At 45.0% G+C, this 19,049-nt stretch overlaps 1 protein-coding gene and 1 pseudogene across 1 annotated transcript in view; one reads left to right on the top strand and one right to left on the bottom strand.

Moving 5' to 3' along the window:
- Nucleotides 6,238-19,049, bottom strand: part of AK7 (adenylate kinase 7) — a 69,514-nt gene continuing 56,702 nt past the window's right edge. Inside the window, exons 15-18 of the mRNA XM_005695371.2 lie at nucleotides 15,738-15,935; nucleotides 10,984-11,204; nucleotides 7,059-7,217; nucleotides 6,238-6,520 (exon numbers count right to left, since the gene is read on the bottom strand). Coding sequence (XP_005695428.1) covers nucleotides 6,482-6,520; nucleotides 7,059-7,217; nucleotides 10,984-11,204; nucleotides 15,738-15,935 — 617 coding nt within the window. The 3' untranslated portion in view covers nucleotides 6,238-6,481. The remainder of the gene's footprint in view (nucleotides 6,521-7,058; nucleotides 7,218-10,983; nucleotides 11,205-15,737; nucleotides 15,936-19,049) is intronic.
- On the top strand, nucleotides 14,604-15,438 carry LOC102179327 (annotated as a pseudogene).

Here is a 19,049-nt window from a genome sequence, read left to right as displayed (position 1 = left end):
TGAGGATCTGATATCCCCGTGAAGGGATCTGGGCTTCCCTTGTAGCTCAGTCGCTAAAGGATCTGCCTGCAGTGCAGGAGACCGGGGTTCGATCCCTGGTTTGGGAAGATCCCCTGGAGAAGGAAATGGCAACCCACTCCAGTATCCTTGCCTGGAAAATCGCATGGACAGAGGAGCCTGGTGGGCTGCACTCCATGGGGTCACAAAGAGTCAGACACAGCTGAGTGACTAACACTGAAGGGATTTAGTGCTTCTCTAGATAGGAGGGGATTGAGGATTGAGATCATAAAATCTGTTCCTAAAAACATCCACCTATCTAAAGACTTGTCCCACCATAGTCCCTGACACACCAAGTGCCTCACACCACCCTGAACTCCCTCAGGGGTTGTTAAGGGTCAACAGCTATAGCAGCTTGGGGTTCAGTCTCCTTAGAGGCTGATGGGAAATGCCTTTGTTGTTCAGTCTTGACAGTGCTCTTGGTAAGTGCCAATTTGTAGCTGACAAAGACACTAATGATGGAAGCATGACGTCTACTCAAGAATGAAAGTTCCATGATCATGTTGACCATGCTCTCTTTCATCTCTAGAGATAATTTATAACCAGTGTCTCAAAACTGCAAATCTTCAGCCCTTGTAATTCTGATCTATAACTGGCTTTTTTTTTTTTTTTTGGCCAACTGTCAAAAGAAAAATGACAGAAAAGTGTTTCTTCCTCTTCCCACTTTTCCTTTGATTAGAAAAATGTAGCCCTGTAGCCTCACTGTAGACATTGCTGGAGTGCAGCAGTCTCTCGCCTGCCTGCTTGTAAGCCTCAGTTCAGTTCAGTCGTGTCTGACTCTTTGTGATCCCATGAATCACAGCACTCCAGGCCTCCCTGTCCATCACCAACTCCCAGAGTTTACCCAAACTCATGTCCATCAAGTTGGTGATGCCATGCAGCCATCTCATCCTCAGTCGTCCCCTTCTCCTCCTGCCCCCAATCCCTCCCAGCATTAGGGTCTTTTCCAATGAGTCAACTCTTCGACTGGGGTGGCCAAAGTATTGAAGTTTCAGCTTCAGCATCAGTCCTGCCAATGAACATCCAGGACTGATCTTTAGGATGGACTGGTTGGATCTCCTTGCAGTCCAAGGGACTCTCAAGAGTCTTCTCCAACACCACAGTTCAAAAGCATCAATTCTTTGGTGCTCAGCTTTATTTATAGTCCAACTCTCATCCATACGTGACCACTGGAAAAACCATAGCCTTGACTAGAGGGATTTTTCTTGGCAAAGTAATGCCTCTGCTTTTTAATAGGCTATCTGCTCCTACTGCTGCTGCTGCTGCTGAGTCGCTGCTGCTGCTAAGTCGCTTCAGTCATGTCTGACTCTGTGCGACCCCACAGAGGTCAGCCCACCAGGCTCCGCCGTCCCTGGGATTCTCCAGGCAAGAATACAGGAGTGGGTTGCCATTTCCTTCTCCAGTGCATGAAAGAGAAAAGTGAAAGTGAAGTCGCTCAGTCGTGCCCTACTCTTAGCAACCCTGTGAACTGCAGCCCACCAGGCTCCTCCGTCCATGGATTTTCCAGGCAAGAGTACTGGAGTGGGGTGCCATTGCCTTCTCCGAATATGCTGTCTAGGTTGGTCATAACTTTGCTTCCAAGGAGTAAGTGTCTTTTAATTTCATGGCTGCAATCACCATCTGCAGTGATTTTGGAGCCCCCAGAAATAAAGTCTGACACTGTTTCCACTGTTTTCCCATCTATTTGCCATGAAGTGATGGGACTGGATGCCATGATCTTCGTTTTCTGAATGTTGAGCTTTAAGCCAACTTTTTCACTCTCCTCTCACTTTCATCAAGAGGCTCTTTAGTTCTTCACTTTCTGCCGTAAGGGTGGTGTCATCTGCATATCTGATTCTCCCAGGAATCTTGATTCCAGCTTCTGCTTCATCCAGCCCAGTGTTTCTCATTATATAGTCTGCATCTAAGTTAAACAGGCACAGTGACAATATACAGCCTTGACGTACTCCTTTTCCTATTTGGAACCAGTCTGTTCCATGTCCAGTTCTAACTGTTGCTTCCTGACCTGCATACAGATTTCTCAAGGGGCAGGTCAGGTGGTCTGGTAGTCCCATCTCTTTCAGAATTTTCCAGTTTGTGGTGAGTCACATAGTCAAAGGCTTTGGCATAGTCAATAAAGCAGAAATAGAGGTTTTTCTCGAACTCTCTTGCTTTTTCGATAATCCAGTGGATATTGGCCATTTGATCTCTGGTTCCTCTGCCTTTCCAGCTTGAACATCTGGAAGTTCACAGTTTATGTATTGTTGAAGCCTGGCTTGGAGAATTTTGAGCATTACTTTATTAGCGTGTACTGCTGCTGCTAAGTCACTTCAGTCATGTCCGACTCTGTGTGACCCCATAAACTACAGCCCACCAGGCTTCTCTGTCCCTGGAATTCTCCAGGGATATTGGAGTGGGTTGCCATTTCCTTCTCCATTACTAGTGTGTGAGATGAGTACAATTGTGTGGTAGATTGAGCATTCTTTGGAAAACTGACCTTTTCCAGTCCTGTGGCCACTGCTGAGTTTTCCAAAGTTGCTGGCATATTGAGTGCAGCACTTTCACAGCATCATCTTTCAGGATTTGAAACAGCTCAACTGGAATTCCATCACCTCCACTAGTTTTATTCATAGTGATGCTTCCTAAGGCCCACTTGACTTCACATTCCAGAATGTCTGACTCTAGGTGAGTGATCACACCATCATGATTATCTGGGTCGTGAAGATCTATTTTGTACAGTTCTTCTGTGTATTCTTGCCACCTCTTAGTATCTTCTGCTTCTGTTAGGTCCATACCATTTCTGTCCTTTATCGAGCCCATCTTTGCATGAAATGTTCCCTTGGTATCTCTAATTTTCTTGAAGAGATCTCTAGTCTTCCCCATTCTGTTGTTTTCCTCTGTTTCTTTGCATTGAACACTGAGGAAGGCTTTCTTATCTCTCCTTGATAGTCTTTGGAACTCTGCATTCAGATGCTTATATCTTTCCTTTTCTCTGCTTTTGGCTTCTTTTCACAGCTATTTGTAAGGCCTCCTCAGCCAGCCATTTTGCTTTTTGGCATTTCTTTTTCTTGGGGATGGTCTTGCTCCCTGTCTCCTGTACAATATCACAAACCTCCGTCCATAGTTCATCAGGCATTCTATCAGATCTAGTCCCTTAAATATTTCTCACTTCCACTGTATAATTGTAAGGGATTTGATTTAGGTCATACCAGAATGGTCTAGTGGTTTTCCCTACTTTCTTCAATTTAAGTCTGAATTTGGCAATAGAGAGTTCATGATCTGAGCCACAGTCAGCTCCTGGTCTTGTTTTTGCTGACTGTATAGAGCTTCTCCATCTTTGGCTGCAAATAATATAATCAATCTGATTTCAGCGTTGACCATCTGGTGATGTCCATGTGTAGAGTCTCTCGTGTTGTTGGAAGAGGGTATTTGCTATGACTAGCGCGTTCTCTTGACAGAACTCTATTAGCCTTTGCCCTGCTTCATTCTATATTCCAAGGCTAAATTTGCCTGTTACTCCAGGTATCTCTTGACTTCCTACTTTTCTTTCCAGTCCCCTATAATGAAAAGGACATCTTTTTTGGATGTTAGTTCCAGAAGGTCTTGTAGGTCTTCATAGAACCATTCAACTTCAGCTTCTTCAGCATTACTGGTCGAGCCATAGACTTGGATCACCATGATATTGAATGGTTTGCCTTGGAAATGAACAGAGATCATTCTGTCGTTTTTGAGATTGCATCCAAGTACTGCATTTTGGACTCTCTTGTTGACTATGATGGCTACTCCATTTCTTTTAAGGGATTCTTGCCCACAGTAGTATATATAATGGTCATCTGAATTAAATTCACCCATTCCAGTCCATTTTAATTTGCTGATTCCTAAAATGTCGACGTTCATTCTTGCCATCTCCTATTTGACCGCTTCCAATTTACCTTGATTCATGGACCTAACATCCCGGGTTCTCTTTAGTTACTTAGTATTTTCAATTGAAATAAGGATCAAAAATAGTGCAGTGCATTTGCAGCAACATGGTTAGACCTAGAAATTGTCATAGTGAAGGAGGTCGGACAGAGAAAGAGAAATATTATATGACATCCCTTATATGTGGAATCTAAAAAGAAATGATACACATGAACTTACGAAACAGAAAGAGATGCAAAGGCTTAGAAAATGAACTTAACAATTGCCGGGGGAGGGAATAGTTAGGGAGTTTGGGAAGATCGTGTACAAACTGTTATATTCAGAATGGATAACCAACAAGGACCTATTGTATAGCACATGGGACTTTACTCAGTATTATGTGCCAGCTTGGATGGAAGCAGGGTTTGGGGGAGAATGGATACATGTATTTGTATGGCTAAGTCCTATTGCTGTTCACCCGAAACATTGTTAATCGGCTATAGTCCAATACAAATCAAAAAGTTTAAAAAATACATACAATTTAAGAGTAAGGAAAAAAAAGCGAAGAATAATAAAAATGGGGACAAAACAGTGCAGTGACATAAAAGAAAAATTGGTAACTTGGATATCATCAAAATTAAAAGTTTTGTGCATTAAAGGGCATTATCAAGAGAGTGAAAAGACAAGCTGCAGAATGGGAAGAAATATTTGCCAATCACATAGCTGATAAGAGTGTTCTATCTAGAATACATAAAGAACTTTTAACAATTCAGTAACAAAAAGATAAACAACCCAAATAAAAAGTGAGCAAAAGGTTCAAATATAGATTTCTCCCAAGGACATACACAAGTGGTCATCAGGCACATGAAAATGTACTTAGTCACAATGTGATATTACTATACACCCACTAGTCTGGTAGTTCCCCCAGTAGGTCAAACACAGAATTACCATATGACTATATTTCTACAGCTAGGTTTCTACCGAAAATTGACTACAGGGGTTTAAACAGGAACTTGTCTTCAAATGTTCACAGCAGCTCTATTCACAACAGCCAAAAGGTGGAAACAACCCAACTGTCCATCAAGGCATGAATGATTAAACAAAATACAGTCTATGTGTAGAGTGATAGACACCACTAGAGAAAGGAATGAAATATTGATACGCACTACAACATGGATGGAGCTTGGAAACATGCTAAGTGAAAGAAGCCAGACACAAAAGGCCACTCATTTTATGATTCTCCAGAGGAGACAAATCCATAGACACAGATTTGTGTTTGCTAGAAGCTTGTGGCGAGGGGATGATGCAGAGTGATAATTGGTACAGGGCTTCCATTTGGGGTGATGAGAAAGCTCTGCCGCTAGATTGTTGTGATGAGTGGACAATGTCACAGATTTACTTAGTACCACTGAATTATACACTTTAACATGGTTGCAATGATAAATTTGTGCTGTGTATATTTTGCCACACAAAAACATGGTGTAAAAAGTGTAGTGCAGTTATATTCAGATATTATTTAAAGAAATGATACATGTCATTAAGATAAATGTAGGCATGCTGCAGTCCATGGGGTCGCAAAGAGTCGAACATGACTGAGCAACTGAACTGAAATCGATTTCTCATCCAGTGTAGCTGTGGGAATTATGGGATTTTTAGAACTGGAAAGGGCCATTGGGATTGATTATTTATGCTATATGGTAAAGTTAGTTTCTTAAGAATATTCAGCCACTTTATAATTATCACAGATGTTAAAAATTATTCATCCTGTTACATGAATTTTCCTACCAAGAGGTTTATAATTGTCTCTGCCTCATAGGTTGGGTGCTGATCTTAAACTCAGAAACCACCTTACAGAAACCAACCCTGTCTGACTTCCTGTGACTCAAAAAGCATAAACTGTTCTGATGTATTTTCATTTCTAACGCCATTGGTGCAGGGGCCGTAACAAGTCACATAAACTCATTAGCTCACATGTTGGAATAATATGTAGTCTGTCTTTCTTCATGCTGTAAATTGAGTTACTATGAACATTATCATGCAGAATACTCAGATGAAGAGTGAAACAGTAAATCAACATTTATCCCATGAGCTATACACAGATACACCTTAACAATTTACCTCGCAAATATGGTTTTAATTAGGCTTCCCAGGCGGTGCTAGAGGTAAAGAATCTGCCTACCGATGAAGGAGACACAGGGGACACGCGTTCGATCTCTGGTTCAGGAAGATCCCCTGGAGGAGGAAATGGCAGCCCATTCCAGTGTTCTTGCCTGTAGAATCCCATGGACAGAGGAGCATGGCGGGTCACACAGTCCATAGGGTCACACAGACACGACAAAAGCAACTTAGCACGCATGGTTTTAATGAAGTAGTGACTCATTACCATAGGGCTTTTTATGATTTTACTTAATAAAATGTTTGATTGCAGGAAGAAAGAAAAGAATTTCCCCAAAACTAGAAAAGCATTTTTTTTTAAAAGCAGTTTTTCAAATTACTATGTTAAACTCATCTTGAGCTCGGTAAAGCACATGACATGATATCTGTTTTACTGCGTTTCAGGATTATTCTTGAAAAGATATTCTGCCTGTAATTGAAAAGGAAAAAAAAAGTGTCAGCAATTTAAAATGTATTATTTTTTAGAATTAATAGTATATTAGTTTGTACTATAAAAGTGAAAATTCATTGTACTTAAAAATGGAAGTTGGACAAGGAAATGACAACCCCACTCCAGTATTCTCTGCTGGGAAATCTCACGGACAGAGGAGACTGGAGGACTCCGAAGTCCATAGGGTTGCATAAGAGTTGGAAGCGACTAAATAAGAAATAGTCCTCATTATTAACATAGTTTCCATTACTTTAAGTCTAGACATTTAATAATAAAACAAACCAATACTTAATAAAAATGGAAGTAGATAAACTTTTTACTTTAAAGTGAGTAATAAAAGTCTTATAAACTATGATGAAACTTATTATAAACTATGATGAAGGTAGTAGAGGCTATTTCCAAAATAACCAGACACACAGTTTTTTTGTCTCAATTGGTTTTTCATTTAGATTTGGGCATATTTTATTTTCAAATTGATATTAAAAAAAAAAAAAAACACGACACTTAAATCTCTTACCAGAAAATCAACAGGATCATCAGGTCTGACCTTACAGCACTCGTTCAGACCCTGCATAAGTGTCGGCATAACGTAGGTCATTAAATAGTTTCTCAAGGGAATAGACTGGGCCTCCAGTAATTCTCTTTCTTCTCTTTTCACTTCCTCTAGTCGTTTATTCTACAAATAGAACATTGTGGGTAGGGTAAATAGACAGAAAAAGAAGAACAGTTTCATACAACTCACCCCGGAGTCCACTAGAAGTAGCAATGTCCATTACGTTATAATAAAGATGGTATTTCCAATCGGCAGAGAAAAGATGTAAATGGTGTTTTAACAAGTGCATAGTCACTTAGAAAATAATAAACTGGATACCTATCTCACTTCATACACTGAAATAATTTCTAGCTGCCCAGATCAAGCAAAGTGAGGGAAAGGAAGGAAGGAAGGATCATAGAATTGTAGAAATCTGAAAGACTAGAGATCTCTTCAAGAAAATTAGAGATATCAAGGGAATAATTCATGCAAAGATGGGCTCGATAAAGGACAGAAATGGTCTGGACCTAACAGAAGCAGAAGATATTAAAAAGAGATGGCAAGAATACACAGAAGAACTGTACAAAAAGGCTCTTCATGACCCGGATAATCATGATGGTGTGATCTAGAACCAGACATCTTGGAATGTGAAGTCAAGTGGGCCTTAGAAAGCATCACTACGAACAAAGCTAGTGGAGGTGATGGAATTCCAGTAGAGCTATTTCAAATCCTGAAAGATGATGCTGTGAAAGTGCTGCACTCAATATGCCAGCAACTTTGGAAAACTCAGCAGTGGCCACAGGACTGGAAAAGGTCAGTTTTAATTCCAATTCCAAAGAAAGGCAATGCCAAAGAATGCTCAAACTACCACACAATTGCACTGATCTCACATGCTAGTAAACTAATGCTCAAAATTCTCCAAGCTAGGCTTCAGCAATACGTGAACCATGAACTTCCTGATGTTCAAGCTGGCTTTAGAAAAGGCAGAGGAGCCAGAGATCCAATTGCCAACATCCGCTGGATCATGGAAAAAGCAAGAGAGTTCCAGAAAAACACCTATTTCTGCTTTATTGACTATGCCAAAGCCTTTGACTGTGTGGATCACAATAAACTGTGGAAAATTCTGAAAGAGATGGGAATACCAGACCACCTAACCTGCCTCTTGAGAAATCTGTATGCAGGCCAGGAAGCAACAGTTAGAATTGGACATGGAACAACAGACTGGTTCCAAATAGAAAAAGGAGTATGTCAAGGCTGTATATTGTCACCCTGCTTATTTAACTTCTATGCAGAGTACATCATGAGAAACGCTGGACTGGAAGAAACACAAGCTGGAATCAAGATTGCCAGGAGAAATATCAATAACCTCAGATATGCAGATGACACCACCCTTATGGCAGAAAGTGAAGAGGAACTAAAAAGCCTCTTGATGAAAGTGAAAGAGGAGAGTGAAAAAGTTGGCTTAAAGCTCAACATTCAGAAAATGAAGATCATGGCATCTGGTCCCATCACTCCATGGGAAATAGATGGAGAAACAACAGTGTCAGACTTTATTTTGGGGGGCTCCAAAATCACTGCAGATGGTGATTGCAGCCATGAAATTGAAAAACGCTTACTCCTTGGAAGAAAAGTTATGACCAACCTAGATAGCATATTCAAAAGCAGAGACATTACTTTGCTGACTAAGGTCTGTCTAGTCAAGGCTATGGTTTTTCCTGTGGTCATGTATGGATGTGAGAGTTGGACTGTAAGAAGGCTGAGCGCCAAAGGATTGATGCTTTTGAACTATGGTGTTGGAGAAGACTCTTGAGAGTCCCTTGGACTGCAAGGAGATCCAACCAGTCCATTCTGAAGGAGATCAACCCTGGGATTTCTTTGGAAGGAATGATGCTGAAGCTGAGATTCCAGTACTTTGGCCACCTCATGTGAAGAGTTGACTCATTGGAAAAGACTCTGATGCTGGGAGGGATTGGGGGCAGCAGGAGAAGGGGACGACTGAGGATGAGATGGCTGGATGGCATCACTGACTCGATGGACACGAGTCTGAGTGAACTCCGGGAGTTGGTGATGGACAGGGAGGCCTGGCGTGCTGTGATTCATGGGGTTGAAAAGAGTCGGACACGACTGAGCGACTGAACTGAACTGAACTGAATAGAAAGTCTAGAAGGTATTGGTCTGGTGGGCTTGTGTTTATGCCTTGCTCAGCATCCAGTCCCTCTCTCTCAGGACTAATAATTCCAGATTTCCTTTGAGAAATCTCCCTTTTCAGCCTAGGGGATTGGGTGGGGCTTAAGCACATCAGTCCAGCCTACTCCTGGACACTAGTTAAACAAAAGACAGCAAAAGACATTAAACAAGACAAAGATATAAAATATACATTGCTTTAGGCTTCCCTGGTGGCTTAGTGATAAAGAATCTGCCTGCCAATGCAGGAGACACTGGTTTGATCCCTACTTCCAGAAGATCCTTTGGAGGAGGGCAAGGCAACCCACTCCAGTCTTCTTGCCTGGAGAATCCCATGGACAGAGGTGAAGTAAGTGCAAAGAGTACAAACCATAAGTGCAAATTCACTTTTGAATCAATGTGGCCATGCTGCACAACATGCGGGATCTTAGTTCTCCCACCAGGGATCAAACCCATGCCTCCTGCAATGGACGCTGGAAGTCTCAACCTCTGGGCTGCCAGGGAAGTCCCCAAAGGGGAAATGTAAATGTATAGAAAGGGATATGACATGTTATGCTGAGGGGCAGGTGTTGAACTTTAAATATGGTGCCCAGGAAAGGCCTCATTAGAAAGACTTTATTTGACAAAGACTAAATGAGATGGCTGGATGGCATCACCGACTCGATGGACGTGAGTCTGAGTGAACTCCGGGAGTTGGTGATGGACAGGGAGGCCCGGCGTGCTGCGATTCATGAGGTCGCAAAGAGTCGGACACGACTGAGCGACTGAACTGAACTGAAAGGCTTCATTTAGCAAAGACTGAAAGCAAGGAGGAAGTGAATCACACAGGTGGCAGGTTGTTTAAATGGCCTTAGAAGGAGCCAGGTCACAGAGGACCCTGGGGCCCACAATAAGGAGTTTGTGCTTTCATCTAATGATGATGAAGAGTCTGTGAAGAGTTTAATCAGGAAATGGCCGCGGTAGGTCTATATTTTAGATGGACCGCCAGGCATCAGCAGGGGGGCAGTGGATGGAGCTGGGGAGACAACCAGAAGGCACCACGTAAGTCTAGCACCTGGTCAGCAGAAGTGGAGCCCTGTGGGTGGGTGGATCTGCGTGCGGTTTTTGGAGGCAGAACAGATAAGAAGACTCAGTGATGAGAAGGAGGGTGAAATGTGGTTGACCACCCAGGTTAGATGGGTAAATGGAGGGAAACCAAACGAAATCGCCAGATTGACCATGCAGCCAAATGGTACACTTTTGCAGCAGTATTGTTCATACTACATCCGTGGCTCATTGGTATTTTTTTTTTTAACTTTTTTTTGGGCAGTGCTGGGCCGTTGTTACTGTGCGTGGGCTCTAGGGTCTCGGGCTCAGTGATTGTGGTGGACGGGCTGAGTTGCTCCATGGCACGCGGAATCTTCCAGGACCAGGGGTCACACTTTGTGTCCCCTGCACTGACAGGGAGATTCTTAACCACCGGCCCACCAGGGGAGTCCTAGCTGTTTTTACTGTTATTGTTTACACTAAGCAAAAGACCAAGGGCATGTTCTTTTAAATGGTACATAGGAAAGAAATTTTTTTTAAATGATATATATGAAAAAATAACAACGACAAACAACAACAAAATCGTTTCGGTTATTTCCACGACATTTCTCTTTTAGCAGGAAGGGAAGTGCGACAGGCCCGGATGGCTTCGCCAGCCCCGCGCCCCGCACCCCGACCCCACGCACGTGCGCACACTCACCCATTCCTCCCAGCGGGCGACCTTCTCGGCCGTCTCCACTGCCTCCTTGTGCTCTCTCTCTGCCTCCTCCAGGGCCTCCCTGGCCAGCCGTTCCTCAGCAGCCTTCCGCTCCTCTTCCGCCTTTTCTTCGTCCGTTAAACCATAATTGCGAGGCTCCCCAACCTCCTTGATGAGCTGTTTGATGGCAAGTCTGTTCTGAGCGTCTTCAAGTCTTCCTACATCTTTAATGATTAGGAGAAAGAAAGAGACCCACACAGACTTTTTTCTAGTCTGGTCCCTGCTCGCAATCTATCCTGAGACCAGACTCAGGAAAATTCTTTATTACTGTAATCCTGTAATGGCGAATTGTGTAAATTACTATATGGGGGTTTCCTTTTCGAGTTTACCAGCACAGTTTAGAATTTCTGGCCTGACTGGCAAATATCAAACTTGTCTCTGAGAGTTACGGGGAGCAAGCCTGGGGCTCAGGTCTCTGAGCTGTGACACCTGCCTCTGATTTGAGTGGATGGATGGGGCTGTGGACCTCCTCAAAGGATTGAGTTCTCCACCCTGGGAGGCATTTAAGCAGAGACCAGGGCACTTCACTTGGGGGGATTTCCACAAAAGGAAGTCCTGCTCCTGGATGGGGGCTGAGAGGGGGCTGAGTGACCTCCAGGTTTCTTTTGTTTTCTGTTTCTGAGAATCAGTGATTCTGGGATACATTTTCAATTCTTTTTTTTTTTTTAACTAACTTTTTCAGTTAGCCTGATTGAATCAGAAAAACTCCAAACTCCAGAATATGTGACTGATGTTAACAAGAAGACCAGAAGGAGAACGAGAAAAAAGAGGAGGGGGAGAAGGGGATCTGGGAGGGGAAGGGGAGAGTGGGAAAGGCTTGCTGACAACAGGAAGTTCCTCCCTGTACAACTCACTGAATAGTAAATTCTACACCAGTCTCCAGGGCTTTCTTGGAAGGTCTCTGCACAGAAGGGTGAGCAGTAGGCGCATTCGAGAGCCAAGCACCTCCAGCCCTTCCTCAGGAGTAACTGCTCACCAGCCCCCAAGCACAGCTACTGCTGCACTCCCCATGCCCCCGTGTTTGGACTGTAGAACCTTGACCTAGTCTAGAAGCACTGCCAGGTTCCAACATGGGACGAGGGGAAGAATGGAGCCAAGTGCATTGGTAGGTGGGTGGAAACAAGCCCATCAAAAGCAAAGCCAAACCAAAAACCACACCAAAAAAAAAATCTCACTTCCTGGTTGCCTGAGCTCTGACATGTCAATGCATTTCTCCTTGGCTCCCCTAGTAGAGTATTACACCCCTGATGTACTTGAAAGATAGAACAACACTACTGCCTCCAGGTACTTCTGCCCTGACCTTGGGAAGTATGATTAGCTGGGGCGTGGGCACCTGACCCAACCATGACTTCCCATCTGCTCGTCTAAGTATGTGCAATTAGGATGGAAAGAGACACATCCAGCTACAAGCTTGGCTCCCAGTGTTAACATGGGAACTGCAGGGCTGTGGGGCAGCCTTCGTTTACCACGTGGGCCAAAGAAAGGAGAGAGAGAGACCCTGGTCCAAAGAGCAAAAGAGAAAAAAGATGCGGAGCGGACATCCCTGGCAATTCAGCGGTTAAGACTCCTCACTTCCAATGCTGGGGGCTCGGGTTCCATTCCTGGTTAGGGAACTAAGATGATGCATGGTGCAGCCAAAATAAATAAATAAATAAAGGGCAGAAAGAGATGCTGAGAGAGAAGTGGGGTACAGAGGTGCAGAGAGAGGACACAGGTGCCAGCATCCTTCCAGGGCCCCATTCAAGACCCTCCGGAGGCTGGGCTGCGTTCCTGACCTTGACACCCTCCCCCATGCCCATCACTGGGATACATTACACCCCTTTGCTCTTCCCTTGTCTCTGTGGTTGTAAGTGTGAAGATGAGGCCAAAAGTGACGGGCGTGGAATGAGGCAGAAGACAGTGATCACTCATTCATTCCACCTCATCATTTCTGCCTTGTTTCTCCCTGGGGCTCTCCTCATCGTTCCACAAATAGTTTGGGGGGGGGGGGGATTTACTGAAAAAGATGACAATCACTACTTTTATGAAGTTTGCTCACCACTCCTTCCTAGTTCTCTGGGTCAATCGTGTAAACTACTTTCCATACTAGTAGGTGTAGACTCCTTAGCTTCTACCTATAGAACTTGGCGTGCAACATGCACAGGCCTGTCCAGATGAAGACAAAATCCAGTCACTTCTGAGGGTGCAAAACAGAGCAGAATTTGCAGACTGACAAATGTATTCTCATTTCATAATACACATCATTCTCTGCCTTACTGTTGTACTAATAATAAGATTAACTACCAGCTGTTGAACTTTGCTAATGTGCCAGACACTTCCTATCTCTAATCCCCACCATTAGTAACAAGCCAGGGATTATTTTCCTATTTCACAGAAGCAGAGCCAGAAACTGGAATCAGCTCTCCTGCTGACAGTTTCCGTCAGCTCTAAGCCTCCCAGTACTCCAAGACTGGGATGTGCCCCAGCTGGTTTGAGGGGATGGAGAGAGGCCTTGGGAGGCCCCAAAAGTCAACCTGGGCACTAAGCTGCCATCAGATTAGCGATTTTTTCAGCAAACCCAGAGGAAGCAGAAAGTGTCAAGATCCAGAAAACCAGAAAGGAAGTTCAGGGGTTCACTGAGCCAAGAGGAGGAGAAACCAGCCATGACAGGTGGGATCTGGAGGTAGCAACGATGGGGCTATGGTGAGGTTGATGAGAGAGCATGTTCACTGCATGCTTGCTGGCTGCTCAGCTCTGAGTTAAGTGTTTACAGGAAACAGGAAGAGCTATTTGATTTCTGAGTAGCTAAGAGTGAGTTAATACCTAGACAGCATACCAAAAAGCAGAGACATTACTTTGCCAACAAAGATCTATCTAGTCAAAGCTATGGTATTTCCAATAGTCATGTATGGAGTAAGAGTTGGACCATAAAGAAGACTGAGAGCTGAAGAATTGATGCTTCTGAATTGTGGTGTTGGGGAAGACTCTTGAGAGTCCCTTGGACAGCAAGAAGATCCAACCACTCAATCCTGAAGGAAATCAACCCTAAATATTAATTGGAAGGACTGATGGTAAAGCTGAAGTTCCATTACTTCAGCCACTTGATGCAAAGAGCTGACTCACTGGAAAGACCTTGATGCTGGGAAAGATTGAAGACAGGAGGAGAAGGGGGCAGCAGAGGATAAGATGGTTAGATAGCATCACCAACTCAATGAACATGCTGCTGCTGCTGCTAAGTTGCTTCAGTCGTGTCTGACTCTGTGCGACCCCACAGACGGCAGCCTACCAAGCTCCCCCGTCTCTGGGATTCTCCGGGCAAGAACACTGGAGTGGGTTGTCATTTCCTTCTCCAATGCGTGAAAGGAAAAGTGAAAGTGAAGCCACTCAGTTGTGTCCGACTCTCAGCGCTCCATGGACTGCAGCCTATCAGGCTCCTCCATCCATGGGATTTTCCAGGCGCGAGTATTGGAGTGGGTTGCCATTGCCTTCTCCTCAATAAAAATGAGTTTGAGCAAACTCCAGGAGATAGTGAAGCCTGGCGTGCTGCAGTCCATGGGGTCACAAGAGTCAGACACAACTTAGGGATGAAACAGCAAGCAACAGCAACAAGGGGTGAGCTGGCCAGTCTAAAAGCCAGGAGGGGCTTTGTGAGGAATACCAGTGCCTCGCAAAGCTGTGGGAACAGGACGCTGCTCCCAAGGACGCTGGGGAAATGGCCCAATGCAGCTGGCAGCAAACCACCTAACTTTGAAGTACCCTTAAAAAAAATGCCAATTTGGGGACTTCCCTGATGTTCCAGTGGCTAAGACTCCTCGCTCTCAATGTAGGGGAGCCTGGGTTTGATCCCTGGTCAGGGAACTAGATCTCACATGCCACAACGAAGACCCAGCGTAGCCAAATAAATAAATATTTTTTAAAATGTCCCTTTCCCCGGCTAGCAGCACAGAGGGTGCATCGTGCCTGGAGTTACTGTAAAAGACACGAAGCCGCAGAAGTGCATCAGAACTCCAGCAGCCTTCCTTAAAAGGTCCGGGAAGCTGAAAGTCCCTGAATGGGTGGACACGGTCAAGCTGGCCAAACATAAAGAGCTCGCTCCCTACAATGAGAAGTGGTTCTACATGAGCAGCTGCCACAGCCTGGCACCTGTACCTCCAGGCTGGCACTGGGGTTGGCTCTGAAATCCAGATCTGTCGGGATGGGGGGCATCAGAGAATGGTGTCATGCCCAGCTACTTCGGCAGAGGCTCCAAGGATGTGGCCCGCCGGGTCCTCCAAGCCCTGGAGATACTGAAATTGGTGGAACAGGACCAGGACGGGGGCCACAAACTGACCTCATGGACATAGAGACCTGGACAGAATCACGGCACAGGTGGCAGCTGCCAACAAGAAGCTTTGCAACAAATGATACTGGTTTAATCAATTGTCTCATTCATTAAAAAAAAAAAGCCAATTTGGTAAAACAGATAACGCAACTTGGCATTCAACTTCGTAATACACGTTTTCGTACAACAGTAACACTCCCCACCTGCCACCCACTCCACTAAATCCTCAAGTAGACAGCTCCCCTGTCTTTTCTTGTGACGTCCTGGGCCCTAGACACACGCTTGTACTATCCTGCGCTCCCCCCGCCCTATGACAGGCGTGCCCCAGGTTGGCTGGGGGTCCAGGTACTGGGCAGTGGTGCTCCACGTTCACTTTATCCTTGAGTTTATTTCGTACCTATATGGATTGGGTGGATTTCAAGTTCGTCGAAGTAGTTGAGGACAGTCTCGTCTTCGGTGTTGACGTCCCGGTAGTTGCTCAGAGACCGGAGGAACCGGTCCTGGCTGTAGTGGGTCCCTGTCACGATGCTCTCGGGGAGGTTCATCACCCGCTCCTTGAGGAACTCATCCGATGCATCCAGTGAACACACGAACTCTGGAGAGAAGGAGCTCATGAGTTTACACAGGGACCCTGGAGCTGGTAAGCAGGTGCTGGCAGACCTGCCACTGCTCAACCCAGACGTCTGGTTACCAGCTGGGAAATCCCCTTCCCGCAGAGGGCCTGACCAATTGGCCTTCTTGCTGCCTATGGTGGAGGACAGATACAAATCACCTGTGTTTCCAGAGACCGCCCCCACCGCCCCCACCATGAAGCCCATGCGCACGTGCTCAGTCGCTCAGTCGTGTCCGACTCTTGGCGACCCCATGGACTGTAGCCCACCAGGTTCCCCTGTCCATGGGATTTCCCAGGCAAGAATGCTGAAGTTGAAGGAGGAAGCAGACAGAGCTGGACTCCATCTTAGGCCAGGCTGCGAACATCAGGCTACACAAATGGCCACCCTCCCAATGCACTCTGAACTTTGTGTCTATAGAAGCGGCATACCAATGGGAAACCAGACCCCCCGAATAAAAGAGCCTCAGGACTTGGACTTGGACTCTCCATTGCCTAAAAGAATACACTAATTATCTCTGTAACAGAACAAAGTCATAAATTCCATTATGTTTATCAGGATATGACCACAGGCCTATTGATAAATGTCCACTCTTTAGCTAGTCTTGTGACACATGAATCGTGGGTTAACTTTGATCGTATCTCTCTTTTACCTTGTCCAGACTAGTTTCAAGGAATTGGGGGAGGTGGGTTTGAGCAAGTACACTTAGGGTATATAAGGTTTTCACAAAAACTGGTCAGGGTCCTTGGCTAAGAGGAGACTCTGCCTTGGGCCCGCGGGTGCAATAAACTGCACTCCACTATCTGCACTGTCCTTATGAGTGAGGTTGTTTCCCGGAACGCGTGGCTACAACAGAGTGGGTTGCCATTTCCTCCTCCAGGGGATCTTTCCCACCCAGGGATCGAAACTGCATCGCCTACGGCTCCTGCACTGGGCACATTCTTTACCTCTAAGCCATCTGGGAAGCCCAGTCAATGGGGATTTTGTGAGATCTATTGTTTTTCTTTCCCTTCCTCCTTCTTTTCTTCCTTTCTGCTTTCCTTCCTTCCCTCTGTTCAATAAAAACAGCAAAAATTGGGAATTCCCTTGAAGTCCAGTGGTTAGGACGCCACACTTACTGCCAAGAGACAGGTTCAATCTCTGGTCAAGGAACTAAGATCCTACAAGCCATGTGGCATGGCCAAAAATAAAAAAAGGAGAAATTGTAAATACAAATCTCTAATAACCCTGTGATATCTGTTATCAGCCTCCCAGTCAACTGTCACCTTGCCACATTTCCAGCACAATATCACTGTTTCCCAAAGAGACTCACAGCTATGAGCAAAATGCTTTGATGGCCAATTTGCCAAGTTAATATAAACAGGGACTTCCCTGGGACTTTAATTTTTCATAGATCAACCTATTTGCTCACTTCATGCTATGAAACATCTATGTTCAGTATAACACAGTCAGTGCTTATCGAATATTTGACACATGGATCATTATTAATGACAGTGAGCATTTTATCCACCCCTGAGAGCACACTTCATGTATGCAAGCCAACCACCCCTTTTATGTAACTCACACACCAAGTTAATATTTCTCCTGCCTTTACTCATCCCAGGGCCACGGCCAGGGCCAAGAAGCTAGAGACCAAAGCCCACTGCAGCTACTCATACTAGTCAATCCCCTGCCTTTCCCACAGTAACCTCAAGAAAGGCGGCGTCCTAGACTTTCCCCGGCCTCCTGGCCAGCCCTGGTGCTTCCCCCATTGGCCCTGGATGGTTGCCACAACTCCCTTCTCTGGGGAAATTTGAGCAATAAATTCTTTCAATGGCATTAGCCTCTCCTGTCTCAGTCATTTCCATAAATTAAAATCCCACAGTTCAAATGAGACAATGATCTGATTTTTTTCAGGAAGAGAGAAACTAATGACAATTTCTTTTAAAAAGGGGGGAGGGGGGCTAATTGAAAAGAACAGACTAGACATTCCAAAGAGATTTCATCATAGACGTGTTTGGACCATACCCGGCAGAGAGCAGCCCCGTGGATCAGGACTAAGAACCGCGTGTCTTTTTACCTCTTGTGTTTCCATTTTCTTATCTTAGGGAGGGGTTTCATGCGCTCTGGTTTTTGGAGGTAGTGGGATGAGAAGAGATGAGTCTGAATTCAAGCCCTCACATTTGATCAGTCTCTGGACTTCAGACTCTGGATCCAGTAAACAAGGGAGTAATTCCTGCCTCCCAAGCTCATGGAGCAGCTCAACAAGCTCCCATCGCGAGTCGTGCCTGTTACGTGGCAGATGGTGGGTTGAGCTGAATTTTATCCAGCTGCCTCAGGGAGAACAGGAGGATTTACCGTGGGGTTTACAATGAATGCCTATCACCCAGCAGTGCTAAAGTCTCATAAACTGGACAGATGCGCTTATTTAGACCAGTTGACTTTACTTTTTAACCTTTTTGGAGGCAAGTACATAAATTAATGGGAAACCTAAGAGAACCCATTCCTCTGGCATTTTGTTTTCCTGCCTCAGGCAAACAGTATATATCCATCCTTGAGGATGACTGCTCTCTGATGTCTCTGCTTCCAGAAGCTTCATCACAAGCTGTGCCTGGGCCAGGAGGAGGAAAGGATTACAGCTGTGAATTGTCTCTCTCGGGGACTTTGACACAGTGAGCAGCCTCTTCCAAGTTACATCCCTGGGCTAGAAAAATGGCTGAGAAAATAGCTATTCTTGTATTTATCATATGACCGGAACTTGATTAAACCTCATGCAAACTGATTTAAAAAAAAAAAAAGAAACTTTTACAGTTCATGGCAGAGTCAGAAGAAATGCCTGCTAGGTACTCAGCAAATCCTTTTTCATGGAACACATTGTTGACACTTCTCTTTCAAGGGTATGTTGTGAGACCTCTGGGTAAATACCTAATAGGATAGACTCGCGGTGGTGTGAGGGACCCGAGCAGCTTCTTCCTGCCCAGTCCCGACTCCGGATTCTGGATGTCTTCCAGAAAAGACAATGGCATGGCCAGGACCTAAAGCAGAGCAGGAAGGAAGGGCAGTGACCTAGTCCCTGGTGGTCTCACCAACTGACAACTCTCCCCAGGACACTGTAGAGC

Source organism: Capra hircus, chromosome 21 (assembly GCF_001704415.2).
Source record: "Capra hircus breed San Clemente chromosome 21, ASM170441v1, whole genome shotgun sequence".
Taxonomy (NCBI): Eukaryota; Metazoa; Chordata; class Mammalia; order Artiodactyla; family Bovidae; genus Capra; species Capra hircus.
This window is presented reverse-complemented; position numbering and strand designations above follow the sequence as displayed.